Source organism: Strix uralensis, chromosome 2, assembly GCF_047716275.1.
Source record: "Strix uralensis isolate ZFMK-TIS-50842 chromosome 2, bStrUra1, whole genome shotgun sequence".
NCBI lineage: Eukaryota > Metazoa > Chordata > Aves > Strigiformes > Strigidae > Strix > Strix uralensis.
Window position 1 is genome coordinate 115,827,381 of NC_133973.1, and position 16,193 is coordinate 115,843,573.

The 16,193-nt window shown below is 40.4% G+C and overlaps 1 protein-coding gene across 3 annotated transcripts in view; it reads left to right on the top strand.

Moving 5' to 3' along the window:
- Nucleotides 1-16,193, top strand: part of ATP8A2 (ATPase phospholipid transporting 8A2) — a 355,523-nt gene that overhangs the window by 134,272 nt on the left and 205,058 nt on the right. For all 3 annotated transcript variants that reach the window (XR_012627702.1, XM_074859964.1, XM_074859965.1), the window contains one exon: nucleotides 14,036-14,208. Coding sequence is in view for 2 of the 3 variants with exons in the window: in XM_074859964.1 (XP_074716065.1) it covers nucleotides 14,036-14,208 (173 nt within the window). In the remaining variant the exon portion in view is untranslated. The remainder of the gene's footprint in view (nucleotides 1-14,035; nucleotides 14,209-16,193) is intronic.

Here is a 16,193-nt window from a genome sequence, read left to right on the forward strand (position 1 = left end):
AAACAGATTTGATAGTACACAAGCACTTGAAAGGAAGACTAATATGACAGGCTGGCTTGTTGCATGTGTGGGACTACCTTGAGTAGCTTTGAGTTTATAGTTTGCTGTTTGGCTTAATGCTCAAAGCAGTTTCCTTTTACTTAAGTTCTGGAATAACTTTGGCTATGAACTCTGACAGCGGTATGGCCTCTGTTACTTACACTAGCATGCAACTGAGTTGTTAACTACACAGATATAATAGTGATTTTTTTTTTTCAAGGGGGATTTTAGAGAGGAAACTGAGAGTGGAAGACTAAAAATAATTGAAGGTCTGGCTTTCCCTAGCTCTTTTTTAATTTTATTGCTCTGTAGAGAAGAAAATTCTGTCATTCGAACTTTATTTTGATGTCTTACAGATTGATGTTACCCTATATGAAAAGGTAAACCCAAAACTTTTTCCAGACTACAGGTGTAATATGATTTGAAATTACTGAATGCTTTTTTCATAGTGAACACTGTTTTTGGAACATGCTTGTGTCTGTACTGGAAGCATACTGCAGCATAAGAAAATCATGTTCCAATCTCATTGAATCAGGATGGTTATATTTTTCTATGCATCAACCAGGGTATTAGAATAGTGATAATATACATACACATTAGTTTGTATGCTTTTTTGCATACACACATATGAAAGTCAGCATCTCTGGACATCTGGGTCTTTAAAGCCCCCTACATATGTATAATGAGAAAAAAAAACATGGAGGGGGGCAGACTAAGCTATAGGCTGACTTGTATTTCCATACACCAGTGTCATTTTCTTGGCTAATTTTTTCTTAGCAGTTTGTGGGCATCTGAATGTACTAACAACTTACAACACAGAAGCATGTGGTTAAGACACTATAACACAGAATCCTGTATCTCCATGATCTACAGCAGAAGGTTGTGGCATCTTCTTGATCTGAAGATTTACCCAGTGAGCTGACAGGTTGGCTTTTATCTTTGGGAAATTATTTAGCAGAAGCATAATTCGCTTGGAGGTCTAAATGTGAGCTTGTTCCTGCTCTGGAAACGCTGGACTGTTATACTGGAAAGAAAAAAAGCAATTGGGACTTGTTTGACAAAAGTAGAAGGAAATAAAAAGACTGTTCTGTTGAATGAATTTAATAAAGTCAAAATAGCAAAATAGAAAGGAACTGAGGCATTCTAGCTTGTTAGCAAAACTAACAGACTGCTTCCTCTTGGCAGAGTACAGTTGCTTTTAATAATTATACATATCTGTTAGTGTCCAGAACAAGCCTTTATTGCTCTTTCTGTAGTATGAGATATAATCTATCTTACATGTACCATAAACTGTTCTGTGGTCAAACATCTAATATGTATTGAAAGCAATAGAGAGATTGTCCTCTGTAGAGCGTTTCTGGAGTAAATGAAAATGAAGTAATAAGCCTAATCTTTTTCTTAGTGAGGAGAACAGGATTTTAGCTATGCTATTTGAAATCCCTAGTCTTCCCAGGGTACCCATGTGTTTCTTGTGAAAGTTAGAAATATTAAAAAATAATGTCAAACTGAATAAATATGGAATTGGTTTTCATAGCATTTGAAGAACATTTGATGATGAATTGTCTCTTGGACTGCATTTGTTTCTACAATTGTTTCTTATGCTGCAAGCTTTGCCCTCTGAGAACTCACGGGTTGCAAAAGGCTCATGGCTTTCAAGATATAGTGCCTTTGGCAGCCATGTTGCACTGCATGACTACTTAGGATGTGTCAATGCTTTGGGCTGAGAATGCAGGGACTTCTGTTACTTTTTTTTTCTTGGGTTTTTTTTTTAAGAAATAAATTTAGTATTGTAGTGAGGGTTTATAGTGAAGACAAGCATTTTGAAGATACCACTCCCATAATCATTGTGTGTCTCTTTAATCTGAGGAAAAAGTGATGTTGCAGGAAATCTGAGGTTTTATTTCAAAACGCTAAAATGCTAGGACCACCACTTCTGGCAGTACACATGGCCATTATACTTTATCTGCAAGATGGGAGATGACTGGTTAGTGAAGTCTTGAACAAATGAGTTTTACCTCTTAATTTGGAAAAAGCCTCCCTTTCCTTCTAATTCTTGTTCCCTGTCCCCTCTGAGCCCCCAGCTCATGGATTGCAGGGGAACTTCATATGTATTCCTTGATAAAGACACAACTTCCTTCACTGAGAGCCTGAAGTTGAGCATGGAGCTGTCTGATATTCTGCATTAAGTCTGACTTGAACACTTAACTATGTACTTCTCAAGTGGTCAGCTCTTCGGTGCTGTTCTTTACTGTGATTTTGAACTACCTGCAATGCTTTATACAGGATATGTATTTGAGATTGTGTATCTCACTGACATATTTGGAAATTATTTTTCTCTGATCAGACAAAGCTTGTAAACAATCCATTTAATTTTTCTTTTTAAACTGTGGAGCATGCTTGGAGATAAATGTTCTGCTGACAGGACAGAGGTTCCTTCAGGGTATATTTTCTTCTCTATGTACCAAGTTCTCTGGCTCCTGCATAATCAGTTTGTTACAGAACTGAAAATGTCCTTGAATAATTACCTACAGCTCTTGTTATAGCTCTTGATGGTCCAATTCATCTGGACTCTCAGCTGCGACTGGAGACATAAAGTACTGGTATGATCTGTGTATCTAATTTTTGAAGGCAAGATTTTCTCTGTAAGTGTGATAACCTGAGACATGCTATGCAGATTAAGGACTCTTTGTATATAGATGTTTTAGATTACTTGGTTTACTGTGAAGGAATTTCAGGTTGAAGTTAGATGCAAAGCTATGAAAATGAGCTGAGTAAGGCCATCTAATATCTCTGGGTCCTCCATATTGTTATAGATTAAAAGTAATTTAGTGGGAAATAACCACTTCTCAATTTTTAGTGATCAATAATAAATTTATTAGCAAGCGGCGAGTGAGCAAAACAGCGCTGGGTGTGCCGGGAGTCTCTGCTCTACCAGGACACACCTGACCCGGCAGAACCGAGTCCCTTTATAGTGTAGGCTTCATCCATATTCATGACGGGCGTACCCTGAGGGGTCTGCAAAGTTGTAAACAAGTTTTCCCGGGCTTTTCTCAGGTTTTCGCGGGCTTTTCTCAGGTTTCCGTCACAGAAGGGGGGATGACTCAGCACAAGTGTTTTTGTAGTGGCTTGAAGATGGGGGCCATTTTAGCTCCCTTCTAACAACTGATTTTAACAATAGAAACTATACACATATATCTTATTTCATATTTACATAAGAGAATTACAAAACTTTTCGGCCACAACATAGTTTAGGTACACCGCAATTTGGTATTAACAGAACGTGGTTACAAGTATGAGCGGGTTAGAAGGGGGGGGGGGCTCGGCACAGAGCCCCCTCGAGACAGTTTACTGCCACCTGTCTCTGAGCAGAAACCTAAACGCTAATTTGGGGCTGCTCCGTGCCCCCTGCCCCAGCCCCAACCCCCCTGGGGCAGCTGGGTGCTCGGGACGGGCCCTCATGGCTGGGGAGGGGGCAGCTCTGCCCCCCCCCCCCCCCCCCCCCCATGCTGGGCCAGGCTCCGCGACACTGCTCCAAGGCTCGGCTTGGGCACGCTGCTCGGGTCGGGCTGATGGCGCCCCGGGAACAAGCCCTCTCCCAGCTGGAGCCAGCAGCAGGAGTTCAGCTGCCCCCACCCCGAAGGCAACGGTGCCCCAGGGAGTTGGGGGGGTGGAGGTGGATGTCCTGACTACAACTTCTTTTTCCCTTTGAGATTTGAACAACAAATACCATATATGTTTTATTACACATATGATGTTTTCCTTGGCATGGTAGGAGATATATACATCAAGCAGAATCATGGTGCTATTAAATAAGCAAGCATGGCTGTGTAGAATCAGTGACAGTCAATTGATTGACATGTTTTAGGAGTGGGTTCTTGTTGTCTTGCCTTGCCTTACATTTTTAGTGACATTTACCCTTGCTGTATAACAATATTTGCCTAATATTTTATATGTTGTGGTTCTTTAAACATCATGGTGGACTTACACTCATAAATGGGTTTGGCTAAGAGATGACATTTTGCAGGGGTTGTTTGTGTGTAATGGTGTGGTATCTGAGCTTACTAAATACTTTTGTAATTGAAATGCAGATGTTGCTTAATCAACTTCTACAGACTCTTGTGGGAAGGCAGATGGTGACCATAATATTTTTTTTGAAAAATTATCCACTCATACCACTCAGAGTTAAATTGAAGCTTCCAGGGGCTTTGTGAGGAATCTTTTTGGGAATGACTTTGAAACTCTAGGTATTCTGTATGGTATCTGCAGAAACAGTTTAGAATAGACTATTTCCCAGCTATTGTACATACATGCTCCTCACCAGACTCTGAGAGTATTAAACTATTTTGATGCTTCTGTTAGAGGAATCGGGGATCAAATGTTTTGTAACTAGTTCAGGTTGAAGTTTTGTCAGTCATGCTTGTTTTACATTAGAGTGAGTATGAGACACTTCATTATATGTTTCAATCTTTCTTTGGAGAATTGCTTCAAAGTGGTGAAGTCAAGTAATTGGGGCTTAAAAGATTGAGTTAGTGTTTCAGTGTGAAATGTCATTGCAGTGCTCACATAGTGTGTGCTCTTATGTCTCTCTTCAGATCAGCCTGTGACACAGGCTGAGCACTGCAGCAATACTGAGCAACAGCTATTGATGAGCCTGATTTTTTTTGTTAAAAAGGAGTAAATTGAAGGTAGTCAGCTGAGATCTGATTTTTCTCCCATGATCCATTTGCTGGATGGTTTTCTGCCTACAGGTTGAATTTGATGTGAATCACATACTTAGAGTATTCAAGGTTTCCTAGACTGTGAGATACTTGTAGTGTTTCTTTTGAAACACTGCAAAATAGCTAAGTATTCATTTAGACTCCTCAGTTTTCAAAGGTTGTATTGGCTTTGGAACTGGAGAGTGTCCATATATTCTGTTCTTCCTCTGAAGCTAAGGAATGGATGGACTCCTAAAAACTGGTTTTAGAAATCTGTTGTTTTCAGAGGCATCTCTGCATAGTGCTGTTTTCACTGAGTTAGTAAATAAAAGAATATCACTGCTAATATTTCTACTTTTGGTTTTACAAAAACCTTACAGGTGGTAGGTTTTCATATGGAGCTGCCTAGTTTGTCTCTTTGCATATTATTGAGATATTTTGGTACATAAGTTTATTTTCTAGGAGTCACCTTAGTCTTATTTCTCTTCTTGGCTCTTCTGCTATAATACCATAGCTTGTAGATCCCAATATTAGTGCTGTTCCTTCAGAGATGTTCATCTTGAGACACTAAGTCCCTCCTGACTCTCAGAGCTTGTATGAGCACCTGATCACATATTCCTGCTTTTCTAGTCCTTTATCCTGGCCTCTTATAAAAGAAACTGTAGAAAAAAAAGAAAGATACAAGTTTGTATTATTGCACAGGGGTGTTCAACCACATGAACACAAGATGGGGAGCAGAAAATGAGTGGGTGGGTGATAAGCTGAATGAGTTAAGTGTTGTGTGGTGAAAAAGGCAAGAAAGTATGGCACAAGAATATAGCCTACTCCGTGCAACACATACTGCATCTCTATTGCATGGTGTAGCTAGGTTGTCAGACTAATGCCCATACTGTCAAGTTTGAATTCCTTTTTTTTGGCACTGTGAGAGTTTTACGGGCAGAAGAAAACCAGGGTAGTTTTGTGGATGTTCTTAAGAACATCCTCGTTGTTGAGAAAGTATGCAAAAGCTTGTCTGAAAATTTTTGTGAGTAGAACATGGAGGTCCATGTTGATTGTATTAGGCCATACATATCCTCTTACTAATACCTCAGTCATTCCAGTTCTACTGATGCTTTCAGTTTCCATTTAATTGGCTGTAAACTATGGCTTTGGTCTAAGTTTTTTGTAAGCAGGTGACACAGTGCACCTAGCGCATACTACTATGTTTTAATTTGTATTTGTTTCTGCAATTTAGCTCTAAAAGTACACAGAAGCAGGGAAAGAATCAGCTGTTTGAAGGCTGATCAGTTGTAGGAAGTCACAAAAGAGCGGGAGCAGAGGAACCTGACCAACAAATCCTGCAGTTGACCTTGTTCTATGCACAAGTAGTCTTTACGAGGCTTTGTGGCAATGTGCTTTGTACTCTTGCTTTTAACTAGATCTTTAGAAGTTGCCTGTCTGCTTTCAAAAGCTGAGGTCGTTTGTCCTAGTCAAGTTTAGTGCAAAACTTGAAAGACTGGCAAAAGGGAGTTCTGGAAATAGTGGTATTCTTCAAGAGAGGTTTCAAGGTTAGCGCTTGTACATATGCTATTTATTGTAGAAAACACTTCCAGTGACTTTTCTGCCCAACAGGTGTTGCTCTAAATACTTGTATCATGTTTCACCAGCTTTGGTTTAAACATCAGTTTGTCTTGCCTTTATGTTCACTATCCCCATTCTCCTGTAAATTTGCTTCTGCCAGATGTCCTTACAGATCCCTCAGGTACAGTGACGAGACAGTTTGAAGTGAAAGACTTAGAAGCTTTCCCACATGTTTGCTAAGTTGCAATTAAGATACAGTGGAAAATTTTCCATGAAGTAGGGTTGGCAAGTGTTACCTTGAATGAGGTTATACAATGAAGTCCTTGCTTTTTGTAAGTTCTCCTTGGAACATCTTTTCATTTAACACTGGGCGGGGGGGCAGGGGGCATGGCTGGTGTTTTGACTTGAAACCACTTTTTTCAGAGCAGTAAAAGAATTGTTATGTGTCATTATTGACATTATCTGTGAGTAGGAAGGAAACAGCAGAAGTCATAAAAAGGAAATTACTGGATTGGTAAAATAAGTAGAGCACTTCAGTGTACTCCAGAACAATGAGTTAGCAGATCAGTAGTTTATATTGTATTTATATTGTATTGTAGTTTATATTGTCTTGCAGACTCAGTGATTTGGAAATGAATTATAGGAAGACAGAAGAAGTTAACTTGGAAAAAAAATCTTTAAACTGCTCTAGCTAGCAGTACTTCCTAGACTTATGATAAATATAGCAACAAGTAGTATATGTAGTTGAGTTAGTTGAGTTAAGCCACTGTGTTAGTTTAATATTTCTTACTGCAGGACTTTGTTCTGTGAGGATCAGTAGCTCTTCTGAGATGGAGGAAAGGCCATGCAAGAAGGGTGCGTGAAATGTAGATGCCCAAGAAGGCCAGGATGTAAGGCTGATTTAAGCTTAGTGAGTGTGTGTGTCTCAGAGGTCACAGATCCAGGGGTGAGTAGCTCTCTTCACCTAAAGGGGCCTTTCTGTCTACGTGATGCTACTTGCCATTTAGTTTCCTTCCCAAGACCCTTTGCCTTGTGGGCCATGTATCCACTCTATGGAACATGAGTGTAGCTGGTGCACAAATAAGGCTTCATTTCTGTCTTCTGCTATCATCTCAGTCACTTTGTGAGCCTTTCCAGGGAAAAGCGGGGGAGGCGAGAGAAGACATTTGGAGCTGATCTTCTTAAGGTAATTGTCCAGTTCTTCTCTGGGTATCAGCTTGTTTAAGATAAATTTGGCAAATGGCTGTTATCCTGCTCAAGTTTTTTGCATCCAAAGTTTTTGCAAGTCCTACAGACTTTTCCTTGGCAAATATCTGATACTGTTGTTCTATGTTGGATACCAAATTGCCTCGCACACACTAACATTTCTTGCTGTAGCATGCGAACTTCCCAAGCTCTCGTGGGATGGAATGGGCTTTATGTTGTGCTGCTGTTAAACAATGACAAAAAAAAAACCCCAAACACCCAAAAGCACACAAAAAACCCATTAAGGTTTTGTCACGTAGCATATGTAGTAATGCTTCTAATGTTTTCATTACAGTACAAGAAGTCAACTTTTGTTTTCAGTGAAGTCAGCAGAGGTCTAACTTAACTCTGACTGCATTACTTCCAGATTCACTCTAAGCATCACGTGAAAATTATTAGTATTTGTTCTGTTAAACTACAAAATAATAGCCTGGGAAATCACAGAATTTGTTTGTCAGTTTTGTTATTTAAATATGGAGTTGGGCATAGCAGAGTGTTTTTCTGAGGCTTTAGAAAGTGAGAATATACAAACATACCATTAAAAGGTTTGTTAAAGATTCCGAGTGTGCAGTCCAGAGAAAAGACCGCACAAGTCTGCTTCAGGATGGGTTTTTTCTGCCTGTCAAGAAATTATACTCTGCTATGGATGTTTATAATAGTGTAATAATAATGTTACTCCATGTTTTGGATGGAATCTATGCACATACAGAACAATAAAATCTGAAAGTTTGTTTTAAGATAGTAATGCAAGTAAATGCTCAAGGTCTGTATTTGTGGTTGTGACTTGTTAAAATGGCAATGGGAAAACAAACAGGAAAAGCAGGTGGGGTAGGTTTATTATTATGGAATATATTACTGTCTCGAATTTAACTCGGGCATAAACACCATAACAACACTCACCCTTAAATGCACTTGTGTGACTTAAAATTGTTGATATTTTTAGATTCAACTTCTCCATGTCAAATGTGAAAAAGTAGAATAAGAATAAATGAAAACTTAATTTCTTTAGCTTCCTCAGTTTGAGGTCTGCAGTTGACTTTTTGCAGTCTAACTGATGTTTTAATGTTTGTGCTGTGAGGCTTTGATTTTCTTGGTGGTCTTGTATGAATGGATCCTTAAGCCTTTGTGAAGCTCTAATTAAACTGATAATGTGGCTCTCATTCAACAGACAGCTTAGGCATGTGCACGTCTCCTGCTGGGTAACAAAGTGTCCATGTTTATTTGAATACCCCACCAAATCAGGGCTATTAAACTGATGGACTTCTTAGTTGAAGCACCTTCTGACCTTTAAGTAAAACTGTGTCTGTCTTTTTCATATTTGGTGGAAATTTATCTTATATGCCAGTATGATGAGGTCTGATTGGCAGGTTTCCCCAGAGAAACTGGATGCTCTGTGTGTCTAAAGGAAATCTTGAGGGAGGGAAAACTTAAGTTTATTATGGATAAGTAAAGTGCTTGTAATGTTCGCCTCTGTAATATTCTGTTTTTATCAGAACTCCTGACAACTTTCCATTTACTCTCGATGGGTACTCCGGTAAAAATGGCAGGTGTATTCCACAGGTTGTTTATCCAGATATTTCTTATGACTACTATTGATTTCTGCTCCATTGTGGTTGTTTTAGCAAGGGATTCATTTATTCTTGCTTGATGTGACTCAAAGAAACTTATCCATTGACATGAAATACAAAGTAAAAGCTAGGTATCAAAGTGGAGATTTCTACTCTAGTTGTCAGTAATGAGTTGCCCACAGAAGGATATAGTTGCCCATGGTTTCCAAATGTTGTTCCTCTGCTTATTTAGGAAGTCTTTCTTATATACTCCGTGATATTTAGGGCCCGTTTCTTTTGCTTAATTACACTGGCCTACAGGAGCAAGTTTGTTTTCTTTTTTAAAACATAGCATTTGTAAGTAGAAGAAACAGAAATAATAATTAGTGCTTTTTTTATTGTATAAACTATTAGGTTGTATGTTAGCTATGCATGTGGAAGAATATATTGAGTGTGTTACAAAATGCTGTTTAAGTAAGGTATTTGACTTGTAATCCCTGATTTATAGCTCTTTGGGGTATTATTAACCCTGTTACTAATTCTGTGACAACTTGCAAGGTGAGTAAGATCAGTGACCAGGGTGTGAGTAGAATGAGCCTTATCCATAGCCATGATAATAAGCTATGGAGAAGCTAGAATCCCATTTGATGATAAAGATCACCTTTTATAAATCTTTCTGTTGCCATGTGACTGCTTCTTCAGGGCAACAGATGACAGATATGGAATAACCTTTCTGAACTTGCCCTTGGCTTCTCCTCTGTATCCGCGGACCGGGGTGGTTGGGCCCTGGCCCTTCACCTTCCTCTAGGTCAGGTGAAGAAGCAGTAGGAAAATGAGGGGTTTTGCCTCTCAAGTGCCAGAAGGGCTAGACAGAATAAGGGCAGGCACTGTCTCTGTTGGTTTCAAATAGTCAGAGAAGTTTTTAATCCTGTGGGTGGATTCAGGAGAAGGATGGGGAGTAATTCTGTATTTGACAGCCAGAAAAAAGTTTGAGTAAGACTGAGACAAATGAGTAAAGAAAAAGAACTGGCACTTATTCCAAGATCCCAGAGGTAAGGGTTCTTGGGTTAGAATTCTGTTATTGATGACATTACCCAAACTGTGTCTCTTACAGCATCCTCGGGATTTCTGTGAATGCTGTCACTGCGTAGTTGAACTAGATAAAAGCTTTCTTTTCCCAAGACATGCCCATGTCCTGACACGAGTCTGTAGTGGTTTAAGTATAGCCTTTGACTTTGTGTTAAATTTTCAGGTACTGTGTAAATAAAGTGTGCCATGAAGTCATAAATCTAATACCTCACAGCTTAACAGTAAAGCAGGTCATTCTTGTAATGAAGAAGGTAAAAATGTAATCTGTGTCTGAAACGGCTGAATTGTGTGCTCTGTCATACTCAATCTGCAAATTTACCTCCAGTTTGGAGCTAGTTTCTTAGTAAATCAGGGTGAGTTTGTTTTGACTACCATACCAATGAGTGGGGCGAGAGGAAAATAAATTGTTAAGGAACTTCCTCTCCCCTTTTTTTTCCCCCTTTGTGTGAAAGTGGCCTGATTCTCCTCCCACCTGTTTGGCCCAGGAAGGTTCAGTCATTCTGGCTACCTGATCCTCATCTGCTCAGCAATGCTCTTTTTACTGTTGTCATGTCCTCAACTTCACCACCCAAAATTCATTTGATCTCCAGTGTTTCTTGGGGTTTCCTCCTTGCCTACATCTTGTTCTGCATCCTGCTTTGCTCTAGAGAAGGTGTGACCTCTGCCCTTGCTAGCTTTTTGATCCCCTTCCCATTGCTCTTGATGGTAATTGGGCATCAAGGGCACTCTCATAACAGACCCTGTGCCTGGATCAGGAGGTCCCTGAGCTGCCAGCTGTGGGGGCCCAGAGGCTCTTCAGGGAGTGCTGGTATGTGCTTACTATATTCTTGCACTCATTTCTGGCTGATTGCTTTTGGCCACAGACATGGTCTAGTTTGAGTGTGGCTATTTTTGTCTTTTATTTTACTAACTTTTAGTGTAAAACCAATCTAGGCAAACTTCATAACAGCAGATGTCTGCAAGTGCTGCCATGTTCAGCAGTTTTGCAATACATGTCAGACTTCATCATATTTATCGAGTTTTGTATGAGAAACATGATTCAAGGGAAGCAAAAACCCATAGCCTCTAACCACCACAGTACACTCAATCTTGCTGCTTGGTGTGCTGTGGTGGCTGTCTGTCTTGACAGAGGTCAGATCAAGTTCATTCAGTATTATCCATGGAAAACAGTTTTCAAATTAAATAATTATTTAATTTGGGAAATTAATTAATTTTTCTGAAACAAGGTGATTCTTGTTTGAGCTGAAAATAAAAAGATAAAGGAAAAACATCCTTTACCATGATCTTATGAACATGGGCATTTAGAAGTCACTGTTGTAATGCTGTAGTAGAAATCTTTATTAAAAAAAGTAAACCAACAGAAAGGGAACATGTCATTGCTGATTATTTCAGTAAAACATTATTGGAATGGTCAAAGTCCAGAGTATTTGGGATTATATTGCTGTTACTGTGAAGGAAGTAAGTTTGGACTGGTTGCGGTTGCTGATGGTTATGGTCAGGATAGCTCTAGTCAGGGTGAATATTACTATTACAACCTTGTTAAAACTTTGCCAAAATGGGAGAAGGAGGAGAAGTGAGATGGAGGACAGTGTTACGGTATGCAGAAACCGGCTCTTCTGATGGATGCAGTCGGAGATGCCAGAGCAGTGATGGTGGCTCATGGGACTGTGGCTGTTGTGAAGCTGAGAAGCACCAACATGTATAACATCTAAGCAGCTGTAATTTTATTGTGAGTGTGAGATAACTTCGGTTAATGTGGTCTTCCTGAAGTGTAGTAATGAGGAAAAAAAAAGGGAGTGGGAAAGGTTTTCTACCTGAAGCCAGAAGCACCACCTATGGTTCTTTGTCCTGGAGGGTGCAGAGTAGCACTCAGTCTCCAGCAGTTTGACATGCTGAACTGATTTAACTCTGCTTTTCTGAGCACTGTAGTACTGCCCATCTGGTTGGGTGTTCTGGGTGCCTGTGGCAAAGTGTTGGGGGCTGCAGGGGCCTTGGTGAGGAGAGGCCAGCACTGCGCTGTGCTGGACACAGCCAGCTCTGCAGGGCACAGCTGAGCCCCTCAGCCAAGATGGTGGCACCTCTGGGAAGGTGTGGTTAAGAAAGGACAAATCACTGCACAGATGGTGAGGAGCGAGGGGAAAAATGTGAGAAACAGCCCTGCAAGCCCCCGGGTCAGGAGTTTCCCATTACTTCATTTACAGAAAAAAAACCCCACCTTGGTATGACATTTCTGTTCTTTAGAGTGCACAGGAACAATTTGTGAAAGCTTAAATCAAGAAATAAAGAAGCCATGGTACTAGGAAGCTCTTCGTGTTGTTTTCTCCCATCTCTTCCCTTCGTGAGTAGATGCTGGAGAGATCACCGAAGGAAGTGTTTTAGGAATGTAAACTTTTTTCCCACTACTTTAGTAGGGCAATATGGAACTGGAACTTTTTGTCTCAGATGTCTTTGATGTGAAAGAGATGCCACTTTAAATACTTGTTTTGCCATTTTTGTAAGGGGGTTCATGTATGCAGCTTTATATACATCTTTGGTGGTTTGATCAACTATGTGCTAAACCTCAGCTCTGGCTCTCAGCTGAACATAGAGAAATCCAGACTCCATATCACTGCTGGCCTTCACTGAGGTAATCTGGGCCAGCAGGTGTATAGTCCAGAGTAATTGGTTTAGGTACCTTTTTTAACATCTGTCTGTTAAACTGGAGGTGCAAATAGGAAATGCAGCACTTGGCAACAGTGTTTGGCTTTGCGATTCTCTGAAGAAATCTGGTTCTATAAAGTGATGAATGGGTTGCAGTGAGGCATAAATATCACATTTTAATCTGACAGTTGTAACTCTGTTCTAGTGGTGTTTTCTTTTCATATTAAAAAAATATATATTTTTGCTTAGACCAGCACAGACAGATCACAAAATTAGTACCTTTAAATATCAATAAGCAGAAGCATGTGTGACACTTGGTTTAGCACAGTTATTCAAAGCTGCACAGTTAAGATAAGCAGGAGTACATTTTCTCTTTTTTTTGGTTGGTTTAAGAGTAGAGAGAACGTGATAAACTGGGTGAGGATTTGCTAAAACAGAAAACAGTTATTTTTGTATATGCCACTGATACTTTTTTGAACAAAGAGAGAAACTGAAAAATTAGAGTCCAGCAGTTACAGATCATTTGTCACCTAAAAGCAGTGTTTGACTGCTTCTGAAGTCTTTGCTTCTCATATTCTGCCATCCTATGTCCTGTGTGTCAAGAAGTCAAAAAGTCTGTCAAAAAGCATGTGTGCGCTTCAGAACACGAGCAACTTCTTGAACCATTTAGCAGTGGTTAACTTAGCTGGAACTGATGGTTAAACTAACCTACATGGGAATGGGACAGAATGCTTTAAGTGTGAGTTTCACTGCAGTAGGAAGGTTGAAATATTTGGGGTGACAGTGAATGTATTTTTTTTTTTTTCCCAGTAGCAGCTGTCAGTGAAAATATTTTTAGTGTAGGGAGTACTGTTTGAATAAATAGTAACACTTTGAATGGTGTCAAAAGCCATGAAAGGCATTACGTTATACTTGCCCTACAGTTGAAAAGGATGTATCACAACTGGGGGCACGTGTCATGCAAGGAGTGTGTAGTGGAGATGCCAGAGTCTGCACTGAAACAAGGCATGTGTTCCTAGGCAAGTGGATGCAGCTTTTGCTGATTTGTGACCCCGATTAATATGTCTGTATGAGGTCCTGTTAAAACACTGATGTCAGTGCTCGTTTCGGTGTGTGTATGCTGTGCTCTGTTGCATAGTCCAGTGATGTCTTGCTGTAGTTTGGATGTGCTTCTCTTATATTAGGAAGAAACATTATTTTTTTCTGTTTATTTTTCAGGCAACAAGAGCCTCTCTGACTCAACATTGTACCAACTTGGGGGACTCGCTGGGCAAGGAGAATGATATTGCTCTGATTATTGATGGCCACACACTGAAGTATGCCCTTTCCTTTGAAGTCAGGCAGAGCTTTCTGGACTTAGCACTATCCTGTAAAGCGGTCATTTGTTGCAGGTAAGAAATTCTGGGACTACTTCTGGTAACAAAATGGACACAAAACCTGTGAAAATTTATCTAGTGTGTTAACTTTCCTTTCATGCCTATAGCGCTCACAGAAAATGTAGAAGTATGGGAAGTAGTGTGATATTCAGGAGGAGGCAAGCTGCAGTGGTGAGCCTCTTGATAATTTTTCTCTGCTGTGGATCTATTACGAAGCGAGGCTGTGCTGGGAGGAGTAAAGGAGGGCTGTAGAGAGGTATTCCTTTTATACCATATAGATCTGTGAAAGTGTTCATAAGGCTGACAGTCTAAGACTTGAGCTCTTTGTCCTACATGATGCTCTACAGTGCAACAGTAGAGCTTGTACACCTTGAAGGTGAACATCAACTGCATGTTACCTCCTGGAGGTAGAACTCTCCTAGCTCTTGGAAGTGGCCTCGTAAGTATGCTGGAAAGCAACTTAGTAGCTTCTTTCCTCCTCCTATGGAGGAGGAAGCAAGTCCTTCACTAGAATTAAGTGCCATGTAATAATGCAATTCCCTCTGCCACAGTCAGTCCCCAATGAGTTCAATCTCTTCTATAAATGATGAAAGATCATGAGAAAATGTTATGCCTGATTACCTGATTATAGTAGACACTGATGAGGAAGAGTGGTATGGATGTGGTCATTTGTAAGCAATAGGAATTGGGTAGCAAGAAGTTCGTGTGATTGTTCAGTTCAGCTCTAGAGAAGGTCTCTGGATGAATTCCAGTTGTCATGACTTAATCAATTCTGTATGCTATGCAAGAATGTGTGTAACAGTGCAATTTGCCCTAGGTTCAATGTTGGACTATCACTTGCTCTACCTGACACTGGATTTAGCTGTACAGATGTAGTCCTATGTCATGACTATTTCAGAAGGAACGAAATAAGAGCCCCAAGAAAATTAAAAACAAAAGCTGGCCTGCTTTACTTTCTGCATAGCAGGAAGACTGCATAATTTTTAACTTTGAAAATTACGCAGCTTTGAAGACTGTGTGTGTCTGTGCATCGATGTGCTTATTGCTGGTATTTGGGGAGAACTGTAACCTCAAAGGCCTCTTTGGTTTAGATGGACAGGAAGTTTTATTTGCATTCTAGAAGCAAGACCTACTTTGTGGGGAGTGACTATATGGAGACCTTGTACTACTGTTTTGCGGTCTTTCATATCTTTATATATGTGCACATTAGCATACAAATACTGCATGGCAAAAGCAACTGCAGTTCATGCACCTGCAGTAGATGAACCCATTGGCTTTATCCATCTCCAGTTTCTTCCAAGTGCTGGGACTCTTGGACTGGTGTACTACAGGGTACAGTACTGGGGCTAGTGCTGTGCAATGTCTTCATTAATAACCTGATGATCAGATGGCCTATGCCCTCAGCAAGTTTACAGAAGCTGGGAGTAGTGGCTGATACACCAGATGGTTGTGCTGCCATTCTTAGGGATCTTGACAGGCTGAAGAATTGAACAGAGCGAAATCTCATGAACCTCAAGAAGGGGAAATACCAAGTTCTGTGCCTTGGGAGTTAACAGCCCCATGCACCAGGAAATGCTGGGAGTTGCTGGGCTAGAAAGCAACTTTGTCCAGAAGGATCCTGCAGTCATGGTGGACAAGCTGACCATGAGCCAGCAATGCATTGTAGTTGCGGGGGGGCGGGGGCAATAGTATCCTGGGCTGCGGCACAAAGAGCATTGTCAGCAGGTTGAGGGAGGCAATTCTTCTCTATTCAGCACTGGTGAGATCACATTTGGAGTACTGTGTCCAGTTCTGGGATCCTCGATAGAAGATACAAACAGGTTTAATGGAGAGAGTCCAGTGTAGGGCCACAAAGAAGATTACGGGACTTGCATCTTTCATACGAGGAGAGCTAGGAGTGTTCAGCATGGAGATGAGAAGGGTCAGAGGGGTTCTTAGCAATTTGTATAGATACGTAATAGGAGTGAATGAAGATGAGGGAGCCAGGCTCTTCTCTAGTG